The following is a 24,567-nucleotide window of genomic DNA, read 5'->3' on the forward strand; positions in this document are numbered from 1 at the left end:
TCACGAGACTCCCAGGTAGACAGCCAAAGTTCATTTTTTCCCCCAAATATTATTTTTGTAGGCGAAATAGCTCCGTTTGTTCTTCACGTTTGGCTGAGAAATCGCCCGGAAATTGCGGTCACCACAACGCCGAAAAATATTCCAAATTAGCTCCATAATATCGACAGAAACATGGCAAACGTTGTTTAGAATCCATCCTCAAGGTGTTTTTCTAATATCTATTCGATAATATATCCGTCGGGACAATTCCTTTTTCTCTAGGACCGATTAGTAATGGCTACCTCTGCACTTTACGCGAGAATCTCTCTCGGAGCCACCATGTGACCACTTACGCAATGTGCCCTCATACAGCTATTCTTCAACAGAAATGCGTAAAACTACGTCACAATGCTGTAGACACCTTGGGGAATACATAGAAAGCGTAAGCTCGTCGATGGTACATTCACAGTCATAAAGGGAGTCATTGGAACGCAGCACTTTCAAAACCTGGGGCACTTCCGGATTGGATTTTTCTCAGGCTTTCGCCTGCAACATCAGTTCATCTAGCATCTTTTCCTGACAAAATATCCCGTTTAAAACGGGAACGTTTTTTTTCCAAAAATGAAAATACTGCCCCCTAACACCAAGAGGTGAATATGATTTCAGTTCGGTTGTCATCTGAGACATTCTCATCAATGATAAGATGACAAACTCTACAGTGGAAAGTCTACACATCAGTGTTATCGGATTCACATGGAATTGTTGTTCAATTTAAATGTTTGAATATGAAATTATTTGTGATGGGATGAAATGCGATTGTAGCTTCTAAAATGTGAGATTTGGGTTTTCATAAGATAGGGCTCTGCTCAATCAGTGGCCCGCCCCTGTGAAGGGACATGTGCTATAAAACTTTTCAAACACGCCCTCCTCTCCCTTCCTATATTTTATTTATTTATTTATTTATTATTATTTTTTACCTTTATTTAACCAGGCAAGTCAGTTAAGAACAAATTCTTATTTTCAATGACGGCCTGGGAACAGTGGGTTAACTGCCTGTTCAGGGGCAGAACGACAGATTTGTACCATGTCAGCTCGGGGGTTTGAACTTGCAACCTTCCGGTTACTAGTCCAACGCTCTAACCACTAGGCTACCCTGCCGCCCCTTGACGACAATGTAACCTCCTGTTCTGAGGATGTGAGGACGACGGTCCGATGTCAGAATGGTTCAGATAATAACTACAGAACGAAGCCAACATCAGCGTGAGCTTTGGTTGCGAATGGTATTAACTTTGAACTCTTATTCACTACAGAAGTGATATCTCCTAGCCGCTGAGTTAGCAACAGCAGATGCAAACGAGGGTTAGCAAGGAACAGAGAGAGTATCCCGTTTATCACACAATAACGTTACTACAATGTTTCCAATTGACCACCAGAGACATTCTTCAAAGGTCAAAGGACTCGGTTTGGCAACACGGTCTTCCATCTACCACCAACCTACCGAAGCGCAGCTCAGAGTAAATATTTATTGCATTTTCCTTTTCCAAATGGGTGGTAATTTAGAATGCATAAGATACTGTATTTACGATAGCACAGCTTTGCCCTTTGTTCCTCAGTCTTCCCGCTCTTTCACTCAAACCCAGACCCTTTTCTTTTGTGTAACCAGCTGTCATATCTGTTCCGCCCGCTAGAGACGTTTTCCTTTATGACGTAATTTGTTATCAAGTTGATTAATTATGTGTATGTGTAATTCTGTGTGATTAGTTAGGTATTTAGTAAATAAATAATTAGACCCAATTTTCTATTGCTGATTCAACTTCAACTTAGCCAGGGTTTGTGCAGATAACCAAGAATTTACAACTTTCAGATGAGACTGAATTAAGTTGACGATTAATATTGACTGCTTTTGATGTAAAATATTACTAGGTCTTTAAGAGTTTTTCGGAAGATAACAGCTCTATAAATATTAATTTGTGGCGCCCCGACTCTCTAGTTATTTACATTTACATGATTTGCTCAATCGGGTAATATTAATTACGGAGAAATGATTTTATAGAATAGCATGTCATATCACTTAATCCGGCATAGCCAAAGACACGACAATACTCTGCTGTTCTATCGTGCGTGCAATGATGTTCAATGATGTTCAATGATGTTCAATGATGTTTAATGATGTTCAATGATGTTCAGTGATGCTCCATGATGCCTGAGGAGGAAAGACTGTGTCATTGTTTGAAGTAGCTTCTTTGTTGTTGTAATATCTCAAATGGACGTGACAGTTTCACCATTATGGATTCCAGCTTTAAGAAACATGTTTTTTGTATAATTTAAAAGTATGCGTCAAGGTGTCTAATACAATATACTACTGTGGGCTAAAACTAATGTAGACATCTAGTGTTTATATACTGTACATCATTGGTATGAGATTATGGCCAGGAGTAGTTCCTGAACACCTGATCTGACCAGGAAAAGCTCTGGGCCATCTAAGGGATTCTTGAGGTTAGTTTATAATTAACTCAGGAGTACAGTTTCTTTCTCCAGTATTTTTATGTTGCCACTGAACAGGTCGATAGTGTTAGATGCTGTGTGTGCTATGTTCCTCAATGTATTCTCTAATAATTATTTTCCTTTTGCAGATCACCAGCTGAATGTCCTGTACTCTCAGTCTGCAACCCCCTCTACCCGGATAGACTTCCCCTGATCCATGAAGATCATTCAAAACAACAGTACAGTTCATTTTGCTATCAATGTGAAGATGAGAGAAGGATAGACTAATGTGTCAGTCTCTGCATAGTCGTCTAAAAAGTAGAAATGAAATGAAATAGGATTCTCCCCGCCTAGGCCTAGTTGGATGCTACTCGGGGTGTTTTCAAGTTGAGATTGATATGAGAAGGAGGATTTCTCTGACAAAGGATTTCTCTGATGACCCTAAGAGTAAGCCATTTTAAATACCTGAAGTCTTAAGCTTGTTGTTCAGCTTTCAGTCTGAAATCAACAATATGTAGTACTGTGATGTTAAGTTGCATTGATGGTATTTTATTTTTCTACCAGATTGTAAAAAAAAAAAAATGAAATCAGGGGAATGCTATGGATCAGGACTGGTATAACACCTTCCTGGTCTTCTACAAGTCACATGAGCTGATCGGGTCACTGGAAACTCCAACCTATTGTTGCAACAGATTTATTCACCCAGGGTGAATATATTATTGATTCATCATTCACCATTTTACCGTATTCATTTGTTATTAATTTGTTTGTTTATCACTGTAAGTCTTTGAAAAGGAAAAACCCATTTGGTTGTTTTGTGGCTGGCAGGCTGTAGCTCTGACAGTGTGTGTAGTATTGTTCAGTGTGGTTCCCTCCCAGTCCTAAACCTGCTAATCTGCCTCTATGCATTGCTGACATACTTTCTCCAAGCCTGTCTGCAGCCCACTGCACAGATCAGCTTACGCAGAGGAGTACAGCCTCCCTCTTGTGTTCTGTTCACACGGCTGCCTTCTGCAGCTCATTCTCAAATAACTCAGAGCCAGCTAGCTAACACCTTTCAAATTGGGGTTTTATCTCTGGGGTTCATTGTGTAAATAGAGGCAGCTAACTCCGTTAATAATTATTATAATCAAGAGTTTACTCTGATGTAATGGAGAAATTCAGTGTGTATATTAACTATACACACTATTCATACTAGGCTTATTCAGACTACTGACAGGGATTCTATACAATGAGGACTTTATGAATTTGTGGTAATTGTTTTTACTAAAGGCAAAATACAATGTTTAAATAACATGAGATTACTGTTCAGAGGCGTACCTACGTTTATTTCCCAATGGGTTACCCAGGAAAATCTTATTCTACTGTGTACCATCATGACATATATATTTTAAAATGTCAAATATAGTGTATATGCATTTCAGTGATGTTTTCTAGAGACTGTAGTTCTGGTCTGATGTGGTGGATTTCCTGCTTGAATAGAGACTTGGGTCTCCATTAAATCTGTATCACAGAAATTCAGCGTTACAGCGTGGTTGGAATTTAAGGCAATGTTCCTGTATTAGCAGAGACTGCATTCATTGTAAACGCTGCAGATGTCGGCTCAATAGGAAATGGCCTTTACGTGTTTAGCATGCTATCTGCAATGCTCCAGCGAAACAGATTGAACATAGCCATTGGTTTGCTAGTTCCAATGTCTAACAATATTATCTTGTATGTTACATATTAAATCAAATAAATGGATTTGTCTAATTCGCCTACTTCTTTGCACGGTATAACATAATACATTAGTAATGTGAATATCCTACATCTCCTCTTAGCTGACCTCTTTTGAATGATGTTTGGAAGTCATGTGAATGATAGCTCTCTCTACAGAACTTTGTTTAGGTGATCCAATGGATTACACAGGCTGTTACATTTGACTTGGTAAATAAAGATGTTAAGAACAATCAATAGCTTTGTGTCATTTTTGTTCTGGATTTCACGCACTCACGCGCACACACACACGCACACACACACGAAAAACCCCTGACCTCAAAGGAAATATTTGGTTGGTGTTTTCACACAAGTCAGCTAATTACCAGCTGACTGTGTCACACATTCCTCAGACATTTGAAACAGAGTGGCTGTATATTATTACCAGCATATGCACGGACAGCCCTGTTTTACTTATTAACATAAAAATACAATCAAATAGGCCTATTCTACAAAAAGGCACATTTAATGAAGCATAAGGTCTGATAATTGTTTTCTCCATCATATAATGTAGGCCTACTTTCACCAAGGTTAGATCTATGGCAAGACAACGTTAAAAACAACTTAAATGGTGATTAACATTCTCTTTTCTGCATCAATGGTCAGAGGGTCAATTGGATCATTCCAAAGAATAAAAATGTATTCGCAGCATCCTACGAACGTCATGGCAACTTGGTGAAAAGGGGTGGTGCTGACTATTTTGCAGCGCAGAGAGGAACGAGAGGCGTCGCGCTACCGCGCTCTGCGAAACGAGGTGGAGGCAGCAGAACAGAAGTGCTACGTCCTGGCTGTCGATCATACGCGATTTACAGGCAGTAATGAAGTGACAGACACAGACAGAAGGAACAGACAGACAAAAACTTAATGTCAAACAAATGGTGTCTAAATAGAATATGGCGCCGTCGGGCTCGCGTAGTATCAAACGGAGCTGTCAGACAGTTTTGTATTGGATTCCAGTTATTTTTATCACCCTCATAGTGGCTTGGTCTTACTACGCGTATGTTGTGCAGCTCTGCATAGGTAAGGATAACTCTACTGTCGGCACAGTATGGGTTTTAACGCTTATAGGATGCTGTGGATGCCTTGCAGTGCCCTTATAACCGATGTGACCATGTGTTTTTCCCTGCTCCTATGCTGCGTCTCATTTCAAAATTCACTCATTTTGGTCCTGTCTTATTTTAGATGCAGAACTATTTGTTTATGCAGGTGCTTGTAGTTGACAGTACCAATTTGTATCATAATTACAAAGACAGTTATTCTGGACATATGTTCATGAATATGTTGGTTTATGGAAGTCTCCCATAAAAACTGTTGAGTCACAGCTCTAACTGAAATAGATGACATTAGTTGCACATGTGCTGAACAATATGGGGAGCATATACTGTATGATCATAATCAATTAATAACAGTAGAAATGTAAATATTGGTTGTTTATATATGGGCTGAGTTTTATATTATTCAATAATATTGGCAATGTGTTTGATTATCTCAAAGAATCTCTCATATATGTACAGTCATTTATTATAATCCAAACAACTATAGAAAAAACAATCCCTGAGGAAATTGAAGGATGTATATCAACTTGTAGTGTGTCTGTAAAACGTCCATGTTTTGGTCCGCTTTACATTTTTATGACCATGAAAATTCAAACCACCTCCATTTGAGTTCCTCTCCAGGGCAAAAATCCCCTCACAAGGATGGGTTTAAAGATTGACGGCCTGGACCAGAGCCATATATATATGGCTATATATATGGCATATATATATATATATATATATATATATATATATATGGCTCTGGTCCAGGCCGTCAATCTTTAAACCCATCCTTGTGAGGGGATTTTTGCCCTGGAGAGGAACTCAAATGGAGGTGGTTTGAATTTTCATGTATGTGACTTTACTATCCTGTGCCTGTATGGAGGGATTATATGTACGTACTACTACTTCATACAGCTCTGACAACATTCCTTACATGTGTTCATGTGTCGCATATTCACCACAACACTTTGATGTGATCAGCACTTGATTTACAAGTGTAGTCTAAGGGCCCTGTTCAAAAGTAATCCCCTATGGGGTGCCATTTCGGACATTTAGTTCCCCCTCCCATAGCTTTCAAGGCTGTTTTTTAGACTGCCAATGTTACATTTGGTTAAATTATAGTGTAAAAAAGCATAATATTACACAACATATGAATTGGCCTGAATAGGGATACTGATTCCTGAGGTGAGGAGCTCTGTGTGTGTCAAAATAAACCAGGGCCAACCCACTCCTTGCTCTATTTGGCAGTATGTCAGGTCTCCACCTCCTCTGCAAATGGACTCCGCATTTACCAAGAAGCATCACACGCAAACTAGTCTGGATTCAAAGAGCAGTGGTTGCAAAGTATCGTTTTTGAATGTTGCTTTGCTTGTACTATCATCAGTCTATTGTCCAATCAATTCCTTTTCTGTTTGACACGCACATTGTTTTTAGTTTAGTCTTTTGGATTTAACAACAACCATGTCAGCTGACTTTGAGCTAATATTCCACAAAGGGTGAATAATGACCTGTTTTAACCATGTCTTTGGCATTCTGCCCTCATTCTTTTTCTTTTTCTGTACAAATAGCCCTAAAATACAGTATCTGTAAACAGACCATAAATGTCTCCCTTTTGGTTTTCTTATAAAGCTGTGAGTGTTATTATATGATACAATATCAGTACTTGTTGCATTTACAACTTGTCTAAGTCATATCATCAACTGATTTCAGTCAGAGCATGGCTGTGGATTGACTGCATTGTTTGAATGGAATGTTGGCATATTAGTAGTTTATTTGGAAAATGAATGGAATCATTCCTCTAAAACTGTCTGGCTAGCTAGCTAACATACAGTGCAGATAAACTCTTCAAATGTATTATTTTACACAATATCTTATCACACCACTGGCAAACAATGGTTGACCAACTCCCTTACCAAAATGGCTGACCTTTATCCCATTTTAAGAAGGTTAATTTCCATTCTAGTACTCTAATTCCTAATTCTATGGTCTCAGGTGAGAGTGTTGCTGTCCTAATTCTACACCGCTACCCTACAGTGTCTCAGGTGAGAGTGTTGCTGTCATCACTTTGAGTTCCCCTCTTAGCCAGCCCAGTCATCAGCCCAGTCAGTTTGACCCTCCCAGCCAGCCCAGGCATTATCCCAGTCAGGTTGACCCTCCCAGCCAGCCCAGTCATCAGCCCAGTCATCAGCCCAGTCATCAGCCCAGTCAGGTTGACCCTCCCAGCCAGCCCAGGCATCATCCCAGTCAGGTTGACCCTCCCAGCCAGCCCAGTCATCAGCCCAGTCAGGTTGACCCTTATAGCCAGCCCAGTCATCAGCCCAGTCAGGTTGACCCTCCCAGCCAGCCCAGTCATTATCCCAGTCAGGTTGACCCTCCCAGCCAGCCCAGTCATCAGCCCAGTCAGGTTGACCCTCCCAGCCAGCCCAGTCAGGTTGACCCTCCCTGACTCTAGAGACACATCTCCTGTTTCCTTCCTGCTGTTCTAAACACTATCTAAAACAGGTAAACCTTCCCCGTTTGTCTTAGAACACAATATTATGGCCAGTAACAGAGTCAATCACTTTTTCAAAACCCTTCTCTACCCCAGAGGTAAGAAAGGCTGAAAATCTCTGACCGGCCCTATAGAGTTATTCCTAACCATGTGGCCTGACCAAGAAACACAGGGGCTCAAGTAAAGTTCTCAGCGGATGTTGTTAAGTAGATTTAATTGATTAATCTGTTATTATCAATGCTTTCAGCGCATACAACTAATATGATAGTTTGATATTTGCATTGACTGTAAAATTTACTTTTTTATATATATTTGTAGTTTTCTTCTATCTGCAATGAAACCAGTAAGATATGACTAGAAGTGTTGTTGCCTGCGGCCAGCATGTGGTGTGATGAGGTCTAGAGATAACTGTTGGAGGGTATTGTCAGCTGATCCCTTTGTTAATCCCATTGTCTGACTCGCATGCAATCTCTGTCTGACCCAGATTTCCTTAAAATTATCTTTAATAAATGGCAGCAGGGTCTTTAAAGTTGACAAAATGTTAGTCACATATCTGTGACAGTGGAGGCTCATCAGAGGAGGAAGGGCAGGACCATCCTCCTCAGTGAATTTCATAAAGATAAAAATAGTGAAACATTAAATAAGTTATCTTTTTTTAGATAAAACTATATATACTATATATACTAAATATATACTAAATATATTCACATCAACAAATAATTGATTAAAACACACTGTTTTGCAATGAAGGTCTACAGTAGTTTCCGTCCTCCTCTGGGTACATTAACTTCAATATAAAACCTAGGAGGCTCATGGTTCTCACCCCCTTCTATAGACTTACACAATAATTCTGACAACTTCTGGAGGATTTCCTCCAACCTATTAGAGCTCTTGCAGCATGAACTGACATGTTGTCCACCCAATCAAAGTATCAGATAATCAATCTACACTACATGACCAAAAGTATGTGGAAACCTGCTTGTCGAAAATATTGTTCCAAAATCATGGGTATTAATATGGAGTTGGTCCCCCCTTTGCTGCTATAATAGCCTCCACTCTTCTGGGAAGGCTTTCCACTAGATGTTGGAACATTGCTGCGGGGACTTGCTTCCATTCAGCCACAAGAGCATTAGTGAGGTTGGGCGATTAGGCCTGGCTCGCAGTTGGCATTCCAATTCATCACAAAGGTGTTCGATGGGGTTGAGGTCAGTGCTCTGTGGAGGCCAGTCAATTTCTTCCACACTGATCTCGACAAACCATTTCTGCATGGACCTCGCTTTGTGTACGGGGGCAGGAAAGGGCCTTCCCTAAACTGTTGCCACAAAGTTGGAAGCACAGAATCATGTAGAATGTCATTGTATACTGTAGCGTTAAGATTCCCCTTTACTAAGGGGGGCCTAGCCCAAACCATGAAAAACAGCCCCAGACCATTATTCCTCCTCTACCAAACTTTACAGTTGGCACTATGCATTCGGGCAGGTGGTGTTCTCCTGGCATCCGCCAAATACAGAATCCTTCGTTGGACAGCCAGATTCATCACTCCAGAGAATGCATTTCCACTGCTCCAGTGTCCAATGGCGGTGAGCTTTACACCACTCCAGCCGATACTTGGCAATGCACATGGTGATCAATTCTTGTTCTGACGTTGCTTCCAGAGGCAGTTTGGAACTCGATAGTGAGTGTTCCAACTGAGGACAGACGATTTTTAAGCGATACGCGCTTCAGCACTCGGTGGTCCTGTCCTGTGAGATTTCGTGACCTACCACTTCGCAGCTGAGCCGTTGTTGCTCCTAGGCATTTCCACTTCAGAATAACAGCACTTACAGTTGACCAGGGCAGCTCTAGCAGGGCAGAAATTTGACGAACTGACTTGTTTGGAAGGTGGCATCCTATGATGGTGCCATGTTGAAAGTCACTGCGCTCTTCACCATTCTATTGTTTGTCTAAGGAGTTTGTATGGCTGTGTACTCTATTTTATACACCTCCCAGCAACGGGTGTGGCTGAAAGAGCCGAACCCACTCATTTTAAGTGGTGTCCACATACTTTTGTATATATAGTGTAGTACTGATAGCATAAGCTACAGCTAGCTAGCACTACAGTGCATAAAATGTGGGGAGTAGTTGACTCAAAGAGAGAGAAAGACAATAGTTTAATAACTTCATTTATTCATAAATTAAGGAGAAGCAAAAGAGAGAGAGAGACAGATTGAGATTTAGTTGTATTTTTTTTAAACTTTCACTTAGCTAGTGAATGTAGCGAGCTAGTTTAACCTACTCAAACACCTGACTCAAACAGAGAGGGATGCTATGTTAGCTAGCTATGGCTATCCAGCACTGGATGGATGAGAGACAGCTAGTTCACCTGTGAAGTCCTTGTGTCGCAGACCTGGGCTCTGTTTCAATAGCAGGACGCACGCACATAACGCACGCACACGCACACAGAGCCAGTTTCAGTTGCTCAGATCACCTTTCCTCGGCTCTGACTGTATGTTGTGCAGACTGCAGTGTGCTCTGAGCCTGTGTGCGGATGGAACTTAAGGATTTTGGGCACTGGCCAGCCAGCCTAGTAGACTACCATTTTTACTAGCCCTGGTCAAAAATCTGTGCCATTCGATATTTGAAAAGACAACATTTCTCTAGGCGGCAGGCTAGTTTGGTACATTTCTACTAGCCCGGTTGAACAGTACTAGCCTCAGGCTAGCTAGCTAGCTTAATATCCATCCCTGGGTGTGCTCCTTCAAGGGCTTTTTGAAACTGGAAGGAACAAGGATGATGAGCTCTTGGGGAACTATGTGTTGGGTATTTATTTTATTAGTTATGTGTAGGATGCTGTGTCTCAATTAGGGAGCTGGTCCTGTCTTTAGAGCTGGTGTGTGTTAATGCTGTTGATGTGTATTAGGTGTGTGTTAATGCTGTTGATGTGTATTAGGTGTGTGTTAATGCTGTTGATGTGTATTAGGTGTGTGTTAATGCTGTTGATGTGTATTAGGTGTGTGTTAATGCTGTTGATGTGTATTAGGTGTGTGTTAATGCTGTTGATGTGTATTGGTGTGTGTTAATGCTGTTGATGTGTATTAGGTGTGTGTTAATGCTGTTGATGTGTATTAGGTGTGTGCTAATGCTGTTGATGTGTATTAGGTGTGTGTTAATGCTGTTGATGTGTATTAGGTGTATGTTAATGCTGTTGATGTGTATTAGGTGTGTGTTAATGCTGTTGATGTGTATTAGGTGTGTGTTAATGCTGTTGATGTGTATTAGGTGTATGTTAATGCTGTTGATGTGTATTAGGTGTGTGTTAATGCTGTTGATGTGTATTAGGTGTGCACTGGTGCTGTTGGTGTGTATTAAGCGGGGGTTGGAACCTACATTATTTTCGTTCTAAACAGAACCTTTATTTTGTTGTTGTTACTTTCCAGTCCACCAATCATGCAGTGCGGATAGCAATGAGGATTGAGCTAATTGCTATGAAGTAGGCAAGCTATAGCTCAGTGAGTTGTTTACATGTGTGATGGAAAGTCACGTACGAGATGCAACTGACATTTTGCGGGTGGGGAGAGAATGAGAAAGCAGGTCCGGCTCCAGGATGACATACCTGAGGTGACATTTTAAATCCATGGGTGGGCACAACTAGTATTGCTTTAGAGCCCTAATAAAATAAGGTAGATTGGTCCTACTGCCTTTGAAATGTACAAAAATGTATTTGAAATGTAGCCTTACACATCAACAACCATTGTTTTGTATAATGGCACAAGAAAGATATGCGCCCCATTATGACATACAAGTGTATACAAAATGCAGCCGTAGCTGCCGTAGACCTACACATAATACAAAATGCAGCCATAGGCCTAGACATAATACAAAATGCAGCCGTTGCAGCCGTAGACCTACACATAATACAAAATGCAGCCGTAGCTGCCGTAGGCCTACACATAAAGCCATAGCTGCCGAAGGCCTAGACATACAGCCGTAGCTGCCGTAGGCCTACACATAATACAAAATGCAGCCGTAGCTGCCGTAGGCCTACACATACAGCCGTAGCTGCCGTAGGCCTACACATCATTTGCGCCTACCAACAGGATGAGCACCGCTAGGGTATCAAAGATTCTTACAGGCTTCGCTTAAACTTTTCTGTTGAATTTGTGACTCTACGCAATGAGCGTAACCTACAGTCAGGCAAGATGCCACTTCTCCAGGTGCACAATATTTTCTGTGGGAGAGTTTCAGAAAATAGGGCTGTGAGACACGGGCTTAATCGTAGACACATGGAATGTAGGGTGAATACGGAGAGTACAGGGTAACAAAAGACGAACAGCAGTGGAACTAAGGACTCTAGAGATTGGGAAAGGGCCAATGAAATGGGTGGAAAGTTTGCGGGACTTCACCCGAAGGGGCAGGTCCCGTGTGGATAGCCGTACCCTCTGCCCAATGCAATAGCGAGGAGCTGGAGTCCGGCGGCGATCCACATGTCGACTATACCTGGAGTTGGTCTTGAGATGCGCCGCCCGGTCTCTTTTCCAGGTACGCCGACAGTGGCGGAAGAACATCTGGGCCGAGGGTATGTTGACTTCCTGTTCTTGTTCTGGGAATAGCGGAGGTTGATATCCGATGGAGCACTCGTAAGGGGAGAGTCCCGTGGCCAAACAGGGAAGAGTGTTCCCGGGCATACTCCACCCAAACCAGTTGTCGGCTCCAGGTAGTGGGGTTGGTCGAGACAAGGCATCTTAAGGTTGTTTCCAGGTCTTGGTTTGCCCACTCCGACTGGCCGTTGGATTGGGGATGGAATCCAGAGGACAGGCTGGCCGATGACCCAATAAGGGTGCAGAACGCCTTCCAGAACTGAGACGAGAACTGAGGAATCCAGTCGGAGACCATGTCCACCGGGAGTCCGTGGATCCTGAAGACGTGCTGCACCATTAGCTGGGCCGTCTCTTTGGCAGAGGGTAGTTTGGGGAGAGGGATGAAATGGGCGGCCTTGGAAAACCAATCCACTACCGTCAGAATGATGGTGTTGCCATCAGACGGAGGGAGCCCAGTGACAAAGTCCAGGGAGATATGGGACCAGGGACGATGAGGGACAGGTAGTGGCTGAAGGAGGCCGGAAGGGGCTTGCCGTGGAGTCTTATTCTGAGCACAAACGGTGCATGCGGCAACGAAGACAGATGCGTCAGGAACCATTGTGGGCCACCAGAAACGTTGTCGGGGGAAGGCCAGGGTCATCCGGAACCCGCCTGGAGGAATGAGCCCATTCCAGGACCCGGGACCGGACTGATTTAGGGACGAACAACAGGTTAGCCGGGCCACCTCCAGGGGCATGCTGGGAACGTTGTGCCTTGCAGACCAGGGTCTCAATACCCCAGCCCACAGCAGCCGCAAGGCATGAGGTAGGGAGGATGGTCTCCGAGTCAGAGGATGTGGCAGCGGGACTGTACAGGTGAGAGAGGGCATCAGGTTTAACATTCTTGGACCCTGGGCGATGGGAAATGGTGAAGTTCAACCTGGTGAATAACAGAGCCCACCGGGCCTGCCTGGAGTTAAGGCTCTTGGCTGTGCGGAGATATTCCAAATTCTTGTGGTTGGTCCAAACCAAAAACGGATGTTCTGCTCCCTCCAGCCAGTCTCCACTCCTCCAGTGCCATCTTGACCGCCAGGAGTTCTCGGTTACCCACGTCATAGTTTCTTTCTGCAGAGTTGAGATGATGGGACAGGAAGGAACAGGGATGGAGCTTTTGGTCCTGGACAGATCGCTGGGAATGGATAGCCCCCACTTCAACGTCAGAAGCATCGACCTCAACCACAAACTGACGGGACGGGTCCGGATGGATGAGGATGGGGGCTGTAGTGAACCGACACTTCAGGTCCACAAAGGATCTGTCAACCGCTGGGGACCATGTGAACGGTAATGTCTGAATCCAGCTTTTAAGGTCATTAGGCTACTAGACTATGCTTCGGAGGGGGGAGGGGCAGGTTGCCTAAACATGCACACACGCTGACAAGATTTTCAGCTTGCAGGCAGACACTGGAAGAAGTTTCTGATTGACAGAGGGAGAGCTTTGCATAGGTGTTTTTTTTTTTGCGGGACTGGAAAAAATTGCCCGGGAACGTAAAATAATGTTGATAACCGGTTCCCATGCTTTGAAAATAAAGGCTCTGTTCTGGAACAGTATAGATCCCTTTCGTTCCCAGTTCTGATTCTATTCCTTTAAATATTTATTAATTTTCCGGTTTTTGGTTCTGTTCCCTGAACCGGTTCCAACCCCTGGTATTAGTTGTGTCTTGGTGCTATTCATGTATATAGGTGTATTAGTAGGTGTGTGTAGTAGGGTGCTACTCATGTATATTAGCTGAGCTGAATCAGTGTGTTGAGGACTGGGGTGCTGATCCTGTCATGTGGTCAGCTGCTTTGTCTCAGGCCTGCCCTGCCGCAGGTGGAGCAGCTGCCAGTCAGCATTCACGCCAGACTGCACCAGGCACGATGCTACTGTTGTTGCCACTGCTTTTGTGTTAATGCACAGCAATGCTTTACTATATCAAAAGGTAAAAGAAGGAGAGTAATTTATGATTGGATCAGGTCGTGATTATGTTTCTGTAAGTTGTGGGAGTTTGATGTGTCAGATGGCACTTATAGGGATTCAGTGCACTTGCTGGATGTCTGCATCATCCTCAGTTTATTTATCGTTATTAAACGGTAATTTGGGTGCCAAGGATATTGATGCCAAGTACACCAAGGAGAAAAGAATCCTTTGTTTTCAGCACAATCTACACATTATGATGACACATTATACTGAAGAATGTTCAAAGCATTTCCATTTCTTTATTTGTCCATAATACAGCAAACCACACAGAGACATGACTGCACATTTCTCATCTTCTCTTTTCAGAATCGATCGACAACATTGGACAGAAGAGTAAGTCCCTGACCCATATATATTCTTCTTCTACAGTATAATGAACATTAATACCTGCCAGTAGCAGTATGATAGGGGACAGTGGGGCAAGTTGAGACAAAGGGGTAAGTTGAGCCACCTTTATTTCTAGGAAACCATACACAAAATGAATAATTTGACCAAATATTTAAGAAGAGGTCCTCATTGCATGCAGTTTGTGAAGGAATAAACCACATGGAAAAAGTGGTAAGCAAGTTAGGTCCAAAAAACAGATTTTCACCACGTCAAATTAATTTATTGGGTTAGAAGTTTCATGATGCTTGTATCTAAACCAATATAGATAATTTAAAGATTGTTCTTTATATCAGTTGGGGTCTCTATAAGCTTCAATATGAGGTCATAAACCTAGTATGAACGTGCATCCCTATATTTTGTGGGCTAATATAGTCCAAATCTTTGCCTTGGGGTAGGTTGAGTAAATGGCCATGGGGTAAGTTGAGCCAATGGTAAAGACAATGGCAAGTTGAGCAAATGGAGGTGTTTTCTTCCCAGGCGTAATGCTAGGCATTATCGCTGGAATATGAGGTAACAACAGGGCCTGGCCTATGTTAAAAGTGTGTGTTAGGTGTTAAGCCTGTGTTAAAAGATGCTTAAAATGATTAAAACACAAAAATATCAAATTAAATGTTATGTGCCACATACGCCGAATACCGCGAAATGCTTACTTTACAAGCCCTTAACCAACAATGAAGTTTAAAGAGAAATAAGATTGAAGAAAATATTTACTAATTAAACTAAAGTAAAAAATAAATAATAATAATGAAGTAACACAATAAAATAACAATAACTAGGCTATATACAGGGGGTACTGGTACAGAGTCAATGTGGAGGCTATATACAGGGGGTACTGGTACAGAGTCAATGTGGAGGCTATATACAGGGGGTACTGGTACAGAGTCAATGTGGAGGCTATATATAGGGGGTACTGGTACAGAGTCAATGTGGAGGCTATATACAGGGGGTACTGGTACAGAGTCAATGTGGAGGCTATATACAAGGGGTACTGGTACAGAGTCAATGTGGAGACTATATACAGGGGGTACTGGAACAGAGTCAATGTGGAGGCTATATACAGGGGGTACTGGTACAGAGTCAATGTGGAGGTACAGAGTCAATGGAGACTATATACAGGGGGTACTGGTACAGAGTCAATGTGGAGGCTATATACAAGGGTACTGGTACAGAGTCTGGTACAGAGTCAATCAATGTGGAGGCTATATACAGGGGGTACTGGTACAGAGTCAATGTGGAGGCTATATACAGGGGTACTGGTACAGAGTCAATGTGGAGGCTATATACACTGGGAGTACTATATACAGGGGTACTGGTACAGAGTCAATGTGGAGGCTATATACAGGGGGTACTGGTACAGAGTCAATGTGGAGGCTATATACAGGGGGTACTGGTACAGAGTCAATGTGGAGGCTATATATAGGGGGTACCAGTACCAAGTCAATGTGGAGGCTATATACAGGGGGTACCAAGTTAATGTGCAGGTTAGTCGATGGTAATTGAGGTATGTACATGTAGGCTGGGGTAAAGTGACTATGCATAGATAATTAACACCGAGTAGCAGCAGTGTAAAAAATAAATAAATGGGGGGGGGGGGGGTCAATGCAAATAGTCTTGGGGGTAGAAGCTGTTAAGGAGCCTTTTGGACCTAGACTTGGTGCTCCGGTCACGCTTGCTGTGCGGTAGCAGAGAGAACAGTCTATGACCAGGGTGGCTGAAGCTTGGCCCCAGTGATGTACAGGGTTTGATGCTAACCAGTTTCCATACCAGGTGGTGATGCAACCAGTCAGGATGCTCTCGATGGTGCAACTGTATAACGTTTTGATGATCTGAGGACCCATGCCAAATCTTTTCAGTCTCCTGAGGAGGAATAGGCGTTGTCGTGCCTGACTGTTTTGGTGTGTTTGGACCATGATAGTTTGTTGGTGATGTGGACACAAAAGAACTCTGCTCCACTACAGCCATGTCAATGTGAATGGGGGCGATTGTGTTTGTGTTGAATTGTGTTTGGGAAATAAAAATAGATATGGTTTTAAAAAGGTAGTGGTAATATTTAATTCAGTACAGAAAAGTGTAGGCAGCTTAACTTACACTGTCTCGCGGGTCAACTTACCCCATACCCAGAGTAAGTTGTTCCAAGAGACCACTTTTAATGGACAACCTATGTTTTCAAAACTGTAATGTTTACATGAATTCTGATTATTTCAAGGGATACGCAACATCCTGAAATATATGTAGATATCTTTGTTAGAAATACTATATTTCCCTTGACAGAGTGATGCTGAATGTAAAAATGTCTCAACTTACCCCATGAACACATACCTGACAGTAGTAGTGTGATATGATGAACACTGATACCATGTCAGATGAATAACTCAGAGTTTGAGGCTTATCTATGGGCAGTCATGAGCCAACGGTATACATTAGTAAGACTTCCATGATATTAGTACCATTGTGGGGAGAGGAAGTAGGTCTCTTAAAGGGTTTGTCAAAGAACAAAGAATGTTTCCTCTGTCAGGCCTGAATCAGTTATCTACACAGTCAGAGTCAGGAGAGGCAAGACACCCAGGATGTTGCATGATGGGTCTGGGAGTACGCAGTTAGAAACAGTTTAATCTTTTTTATTTATTTAACCTTTATTTAACCAGGTAGGCTAGTTCAGAACAAGTTCTCATTTGTAACTGCGACCTGGCCAAGATAAAGCATAGCAGTGTGACACAGACAACAACACAGAGTTACATATGGAGTAAACAAACAAGCCAATTACACAAACAAGTCAATTGCACAGTAGAGATAGGAAAGTCTAAATACAGTGTGTGCAAAAGGCATGAGGAGGTAAGGCAATAAATAGGCCATAGGAGCGAATAGTTACAATTTAACAGATTAACACTGGAGTGATAAATGAGCAGATGATGATGTAGAGATACTGGTGTGCAAAATAGCAGAAAAGTAAATAAAATAAAAACAGTATGGGGATGAGGTAGGTAGATTGGGTGGGCTATTTACAGATGGACTATGTATAGCTGCAGTGATCGGTTAGCTGCTCAGATAGTTGATGTTTAAAGTTGGCGAGGGAAATAAAAGTCTCCAACTTCAGCGATTTTTGAAATTCGTTCCAGTCACGGGCAGCAGAGAACTGGAAGGAAAGGTGGCCAAATTAGGTGTTGGCTTTGGGGATGATCAGTGACATATACCTGCTGGAACGTGTGCTACGGGTGGATGTTGTTATCGTGACCAGTGAACTGAGAAAAGGCGGAGCTTTACCTAGCATAGACTTATAGATGACCTGGAACCAGTGGGTCTGGCGACGAATATGTAGCGAGGGCCAGCCGACTAGAGCATACAGGTCGCAGTGGTGGGTGGTATAAGTTGATTTGGTAACAAAACGGATGGCACTGTGATAGACTGCATCCAGTTTGCTGAGTAGTGTTGGAAGCTATTTTGTAGATGACATCGCCGAAGTCGAGGATCGGTAGGATAGTCAGTTTTACGAGGGTAAGTTTGGCGGTGTGAGTGAAGGAGGCTTTGTTGCGAAATAAAAAGCCGATTCTAGATTTGATTTAGGATTGGAAATATTTAATATGTCTGGAAGGAGAGTTTACAGTCTAGCCAGACACCTAGGTATTTTTAGTTGTCCACATATTATCTATACATAGTCCACATAATGATTTTCTGCAAGTCCCTTATCTACACAGGCTGGGACCCAATAGAGACATTCACTGTAGCTAGTCTAATCATCGCCACAAGTTTCATCATAGCAGAATAAAAAATCATAGCTCTGCCAGAGCCTTATCTAAGGGCAGTTAGTCAGGAGGTCGCAAAGTCAGGCTGTCCCAAAGCCTTGACACGTTCTCCTTTGGTGGATCTTAAGACAAATGTGCTCTCTTCAATGTCAAATGTGCTCTGTCCAACGATTGACTTTAAGTTCATGGTAAACAGGGAATCTTTCAGAGATCTAGCCTCTAGCAGACAGATTACTTGGCTGCACAGTGAGCTGTATGTCTTTCTATTTCCAGTTGTTTATCTGCTGGCCTATCATGTTGTCTTCATCTTGTTTACCTGGGCCTACTGGCAGACCATCTTCACCAAGCCCATGAACCCCCTGAAAGAGGTGAGTGTGTGTGTGTGTGTGTGTGTGTGTGTGTGTGTGTGTGTGTGTGTGTGTGTGTGTGTGTGTGTGTGTGTGTGTGTGTGTGTGTGTGTGTGTGTGTGTGTGTGTGTGTGTGTGTGTGTGTGTGTGTGTGTGTGTATTTGATCAAATAGGCTAGTCTGGATGAGGTACAGGGAGAGGTACAGAACTAGGCTAGTCTGATTGATGAGGTACAGAACTAGGCTAGTCTGGATGATGAGGTACAGAACTAGGCTAGTCTGGATGATGAGGTACAGAACTAGGCTAGTCTGATGAGGTACAGAACTAGGATAGTCTGGATGATGAGGTACAGAACTTGGCTAGTCTGGATGATGAGGTACAGAACTCGGCTAGTCTGGATGATGAGGTACAGAACTCGGCTAGTCTGGATGATGAGGTACAGGGAGAGGTACAGAACTATGCTAGTCTGGATGATGAAGTACAGAACTAGGCTAGTCTGGATGATGAGGTACAGGGAGAGGTACAGAACTAGGCTAGTCTGGATGATGAGGTACAGGGAGAGGTACAGAACTAGGCTCCAGTCTCTACTGCTATTTAAAATTATATTGAGAGTGATATTTACAGTGATATTCCATTCTTCTCCGACTGCCTGAAGGAGCACTCTATTATCTCTGCTCCTGACCACTTAGATTCAGCGCTTGTTGTTGTTGAATCCATGCGTTTTAGACGACACTCAAAAATTCTCCTTCCAGTACTGATTACTCTGGTTCATTCAAGGGGCGATAGCTTAACATTCAGGTCACTCAATAACAATGTTTTCCTTCATACTGTAAGGTGTATTTGTTAGATGATTCAGTGGGTGGTGATATCTGTGGCACCGGGCACATGGTGTTTGTTATTGTTGAAGTTATTAGTCCTCAGCCTTCAATCATAAAACGCCTGAGTGCCTCAATGTAATAATGTAGCAGCGCTGCTGTGGCTCTGCAAACAATCTAGCTGCTCAGAAGGAAAGGGCAAAGATAGAAGTGCACATGACTTAGCTGGATCAGCCTTGTGACACACAACAGTACTGTACTGCAGTCCTCCAGCACTCAGAGCTACACAGCATTTACAGTAGATCACAGCATTATAATAAGACCTCTAATGGGAAGTGCATCTCATTAGTAATGGATGTAGGCCTGCAATATTCTAGAGGTTTAGGATCGTAATTTGAGCCAGTTTGCTGCAGTAGGAAACAAATCCTGCAGCAACAGAAAATGTGAATTAATAAGTTGATTATAATGAATGGACATTTTTGTAGGGGAAAATCAAGTGTGGAAGTTACAAATTTCAGAAGACTTTGTAAACCTCATATGTAACAGGGCTTTTTAAACCCCCTGCAACAGGGTGATCAAATTAAGATCCTACATCTGTTGAGGCACAGGATGTTTCTTATTCTGTTCCTCCATCCTCTCTGTAGTTCCACCTGTCCTACTCAGACAAGGAGCTGTTGGAGCGTGAGGACCGTGGAGAGTCTCAGCAGGAGATTCTTAGAAGGATAGCCAAGGATTTACCCATCTACACCCGCACCATGTCTGGAGGTACTCTACAGAACACAAGCTAAAACAAAAAGTCTGCCCTGTGGGCTGACTTTTACCAACCCAATAAACCAAATTGGTTGCACCATATACTCTAATAACACAAAAACTGTCCAGTTGTTTTGATGATTATACATTGACTCAAGAGTGAAAGTAGAATTAATTTCTCCCTGGTGCGGGACCTGCACCAACGTTTTTATAGGCCCAATTACATATATAATCCCTATTAATTCAATAGGATCTCTCTGGACCTAGTCAAAGATTTGTCATTTAACTTTTAAAATGTATAACCTTTTATTGTGGCATAAACACAACCAGCCATGATGTTTTTATCTGATTGTCGAACAATCACTTCAAAGTGCCCCCCTTACTAGACTACCTGCACATGTTCATCACAACATATTTCCAGCCTCATAACAGTGGTGAATGGAAAGAGACATCTGTTACACTAAACACCACAAAGTTGTCATTAGGCCAGAATTTATGCATCCATTGCTGTCTGCGTGGGCCTCGTTGTCGGCCGCTCATCTCTGCCTTGGCAAAATTTCGGTGTTCTCGTCTAACCACATCGCAGTTTGGAGTGTAGGCTATACCACCCATTTTCAAATCTATTTGCTTATTTGTCATGCCTCTGTCATGAGGTAATGATATAAAGGGATGTAATAGCCTACAGTTTTCTTGTCATTTTGCTTTAGTTATTGTGATAGGCCCATGTTTTACCAGTACGACATACCTCTACTATTTATCTTTCCGGTACGCTGTACCGGACCGCCTTATTTTCTCCCCTTGTTTGTAAATAACATTAGCCTGATGTTGCAATAATGTCCCCAGAATATACAGTGCCTTCGGAAAGTATTCAGACCCTTTGACCTTTACCACATTTTTTTAGATCACAGCTTTATTCTAAAATTGATTTAAATTTTTTTCCCCCTCATCCATCTACACACAATACCCCATAATGACAAAGCATTTGACATTTTTGCTAATTTATAAATAGAACCCCCCATAAATACTAAATTTACATAAATATTCAGACCCTTAACTCGATACTTTGTTGAAGCACCTTTGGCAGCGATTACAGCCTTGAGTCTTCTTGGGTACGACGTTACAAGCTTGGCACACCTGTATTTGGAGAGTTTCTCCCATTTTTCTCTGTAGATTCTTTCAAGGTCTGTCATGTTTGATGGGGAAGGTTGCTGCACAGCTATTTTCAGGTCTCTCCAGAGATGTTCGATCGGGTTCAAGTCCGGGCTCTGGCTGGGCCACTCAAAGACATTCAGAGACTTGGCCCGAAGCTACTCCTGCGTTGTCTTTGCTGTGTGCTTAGGGTCGTTGTCCTGTTGGAAGGTGAAACTTTGCCTCTGTCTGAGGTCCTGAGCGCTCTGGAGCAGGTTTTCATTAAGGATCTCTCTGTGCATTGCTCTGTTCAACTTTGCCTCGATCCTGACGACCCTTCCACTGAAAAACATCCCCACAGCATGATGCTGCCACCACCATGCTTCCCTGTAGGGAAGTTTGGTGCCAGGTTTCCTCTAGACGTGTCGCTTGGCATTCAGGCCGAAGAGTTCAATCTTGGTTTCATCAGACCAGAGAGTCTTGTTTCTCATGGTCTTAGAGTCTTTAGGTGTCTTTTGGCTGTCATGTGCCTTTTACTGAGGAGTGGCTTCCGTCTGGCCTCTCTAACATAAAGGCCTGATTGGTGGAGTGCTGCAGATATGGTTTTCCTTCTGGAAGGTTCTCCCGTCTCCACAGAGGAACTCTGGAGCTCTGTCAGAGTAACCATCGGGTTCTTGGTCACCTCCCCGACCAAGGCCCTTCTCCTCCGATTGGTCAGTTTGGTCCAGGTGGCCAGCTCTAGGAAGAGTCTTGGTGGTTACAAACTTCTTCCATTTAAGAATGATGGAGGCCACTGTGTTCTTGGGGACCTTCAATGCCGCAGACATTTTTTGGTACCCTTCCCCAGACCTTTGCCTCCACACAATCCTGTCTCGAGGCTCTACGGACAATTGCTTCAACCTCATGGCTTGGTTTTTGCACTGTCAACTGTGGGACCTTATATAGACAGGTGTGTGCCTTTCCAAATCATGTCTGTCATTGTAAAATAAGAATTTGTTCTTAACTGACTTGCCTAGTTAAATAAAGGTTCAATAAAAGTGGGGTAGATAGGCTGATGATTAATTTGTTATTGGTATTCTGACGCTGTCTCTCTTATTCCTCAGCTATTCGTTTCTGTGATCGCTGCCAGCTGGTCAAGCCTGATCGATGTCACCATTGTTCAGTCTGTGATAAGTATGACTCTGCTCATGGCCCTATGCACTGTTCATAAGAACCCTGCTGAAACTGTGTTGGGGAAAATTGTAGCTGTTACTGAGTTTCTTTACTGTTGTTTTACAGATGCATCCTAAAGATGGACCACCATTGCCCCTGGTCTGTATTGCTACTGTACCATTTCATACTTAATCAAAGTGATATTTGATTAATTATTCAAAGGAAATGGAACAATATTTTCCATTAGGTCACTGTATGATTTGTAAGAGTTTTTAAATCTCATTTGGTACATTGATCACTTTTTTTCGTTGTCGTCAAAGGCTTAACTGATGTCTACGATGTAGATGATATTTCAGCCTTGTCCGTTTCTGTTTGGGGGCCATTTTTACCATCTGTATGTTGCTGTCAAACGGTAGGGTTTTCCCATATGGTGTGATATTGACTTGGAACATTGCCTTCTTGTTTTGGAATGTGACAGGGTGAATAACTGTGTGGGCTTCTCCAACTATAAGTTTTTCATGCTGTTCCTGGCATACTCCTTATTATATTGCATTTTCATCACTGCTACAGATCTACAGTACTTCATTAAATTCTGGACCGTGAGTAAAATATTTTCATGGTGAACTTTTGAATAATTGACATTCTGTACAATCTAAACCAGTGGAATGATTGAATTTCTAATGTCTGTTATATCTATATATCTCTATATCCATGCTCATTAGATAAAACTATTATTTTTAATGACTAAATAATACAGTATGAAAGATGATGCTTGGTGTATAACTGAAAATAACTGTTTCATGTTCTGATCTTGGTATTCTGATTTCTCTGCAAGGCTGAAGGTAGAACACACGACCGTCTGTTAGAATACCTGGTATGAGCCAATCAGCGGCATTGGATTTGAGGACGATGATCACTGATTGGTTAAGCTCCCCCTAGACTAGTTTCGTAGTGAACTATGCTAACACCCAACTAGCTGGCAGACTTTACTTACAGGTTATGCCTAATGCACACATACAGGTACTGTGTCGTGTCTTTGGCTATGCCGGATTAAGTGATATGACATGCTATTCTATAAAATAATTTATCTGTAATTAATATTACCTGATTGAGCTAATCATGTAAATGTAATTAACTAGAGTCGGGGCACCACAAAATAATATTTATAGAGCTGTTATCTTCCGAATAAACTCTTAAAGACCTAGTAATATTTTACATCAATAACAGTCAATATTAATCGTCATCTTAATTCAGTCTCATCTGAAAGTTGTAAATTCTTGGTTATCTGCATGAACCCTGGCTCACAAGTTGAATCAGCATTGCAAAATTGGGTTTAATTATTTATTTACTAAATACCTAACTAATCACACAGAATTACATATACACATAATTAAATCATAACTTGATTACAAATTACATCATAAAGGAAAACGTCTCTAGCGGGCGGAACAGATATGACAGCTGGTTACACAAAAGAAAATGGGCTGGGTTTGAGTGAAAGAGCGGGAAGACTGAGGAACAAAGGGAAGAAGCTGTGCTATTGTAAATACAGTATCTTATGCATTCTAAATTACCACCCATTTGGAAAAGGAAAATGCAATAAATATTTACTCTGAGCTGTGCTTCGGTAGGTTGGTGGTAGATGGAAGGCTGTGTTGCCCAACCGAGTCCTTTGAAGAATGTCTCTGGTGGTCAATTGGATACGTTGTCATAACGTCGTTGTGTGGTAGACGGGATACTCTGTCTGTTCCTTCCTAACCCTCGTTTGCTGTTCCTAACTCAACGGCTAGGAGGGATCACTTCTGTAGTGAATAAGAGTTCAAAGTTCATACCATTCGCAACCAAAGCTCACGCTGATGTTGGCTTCGTTCTGTAGTTATTATCTGAACCATTCTGACATCGGACCGTTGTCCTCACGTCCTCGGAACAG

General features: G+C 42.4%; 2 protein-coding genes across 8 annotated transcripts in view; both read left to right on the forward strand.

Moving 5' to 3' along the window:
• micu3b (mitochondrial calcium uptake family, member 3b) overlaps positions 1-4,223 on the forward strand; it is a 43,026-nt gene extending 38,803 nt beyond the window's left edge. For all 4 annotated transcript variants that reach the window (XM_029659372.2, XM_029659374.2, XM_029659373.2 and 1 more), the window contains one exon: positions 2,613-4,223. The gene's annotated coding sequence lies outside the window, so the exon portion shown is untranslated. The remainder of the gene's footprint in view (positions 1-2,612) is intronic.
• A 713-nt stretch (positions 4,224-4,936) lies between these two features.
• The window catches only part of zdhhc2 (zinc finger DHHC-type palmitoyltransferase 2), a 27,773-nt gene continuing 8,142 nt past the window's right edge, over positions 4,937-24,567 (forward strand). For 3 of the 4 annotated variants that reach the window (XM_029659379.2, XM_029659378.2, XM_065018465.1), the window contains exons 1-8: positions 4,937-5,238; positions 14,625-14,651; positions 18,719-18,813; positions 20,252-20,372; positions 22,589-22,658; positions 22,764-22,796; positions 23,116-23,236; positions 23,473-23,511. In XM_029659379.2, coding sequence (XP_029515239.1) covers positions 5,112-5,238; positions 14,625-14,651; positions 18,719-18,813; positions 20,252-20,372; positions 22,589-22,658; positions 22,764-22,796; positions 23,116-23,236; positions 23,473-23,511 — 633 coding nt within the window. In that variant the 5' untranslated portion in view covers positions 4,937-5,111. The remainder of the gene's footprint in view (positions 5,239-14,624; positions 14,652-18,718; positions 18,814-20,251; positions 20,373-22,588; positions 22,659-22,763; positions 22,797-23,115; positions 23,237-23,472; positions 23,512-24,567) is intronic. The other variant, XM_029659380.2, reaches the window with a different exon arrangement.

The sequence above is a fragment of the Oncorhynchus nerka genome, linkage group LG5, assembly GCF_034236695.1.
Source record: "Oncorhynchus nerka isolate Pitt River linkage group LG5, Oner_Uvic_2.0, whole genome shotgun sequence".
NCBI lineage: Eukaryota > Metazoa > Chordata > Actinopteri > Salmoniformes > Salmonidae > Oncorhynchus > Oncorhynchus nerka.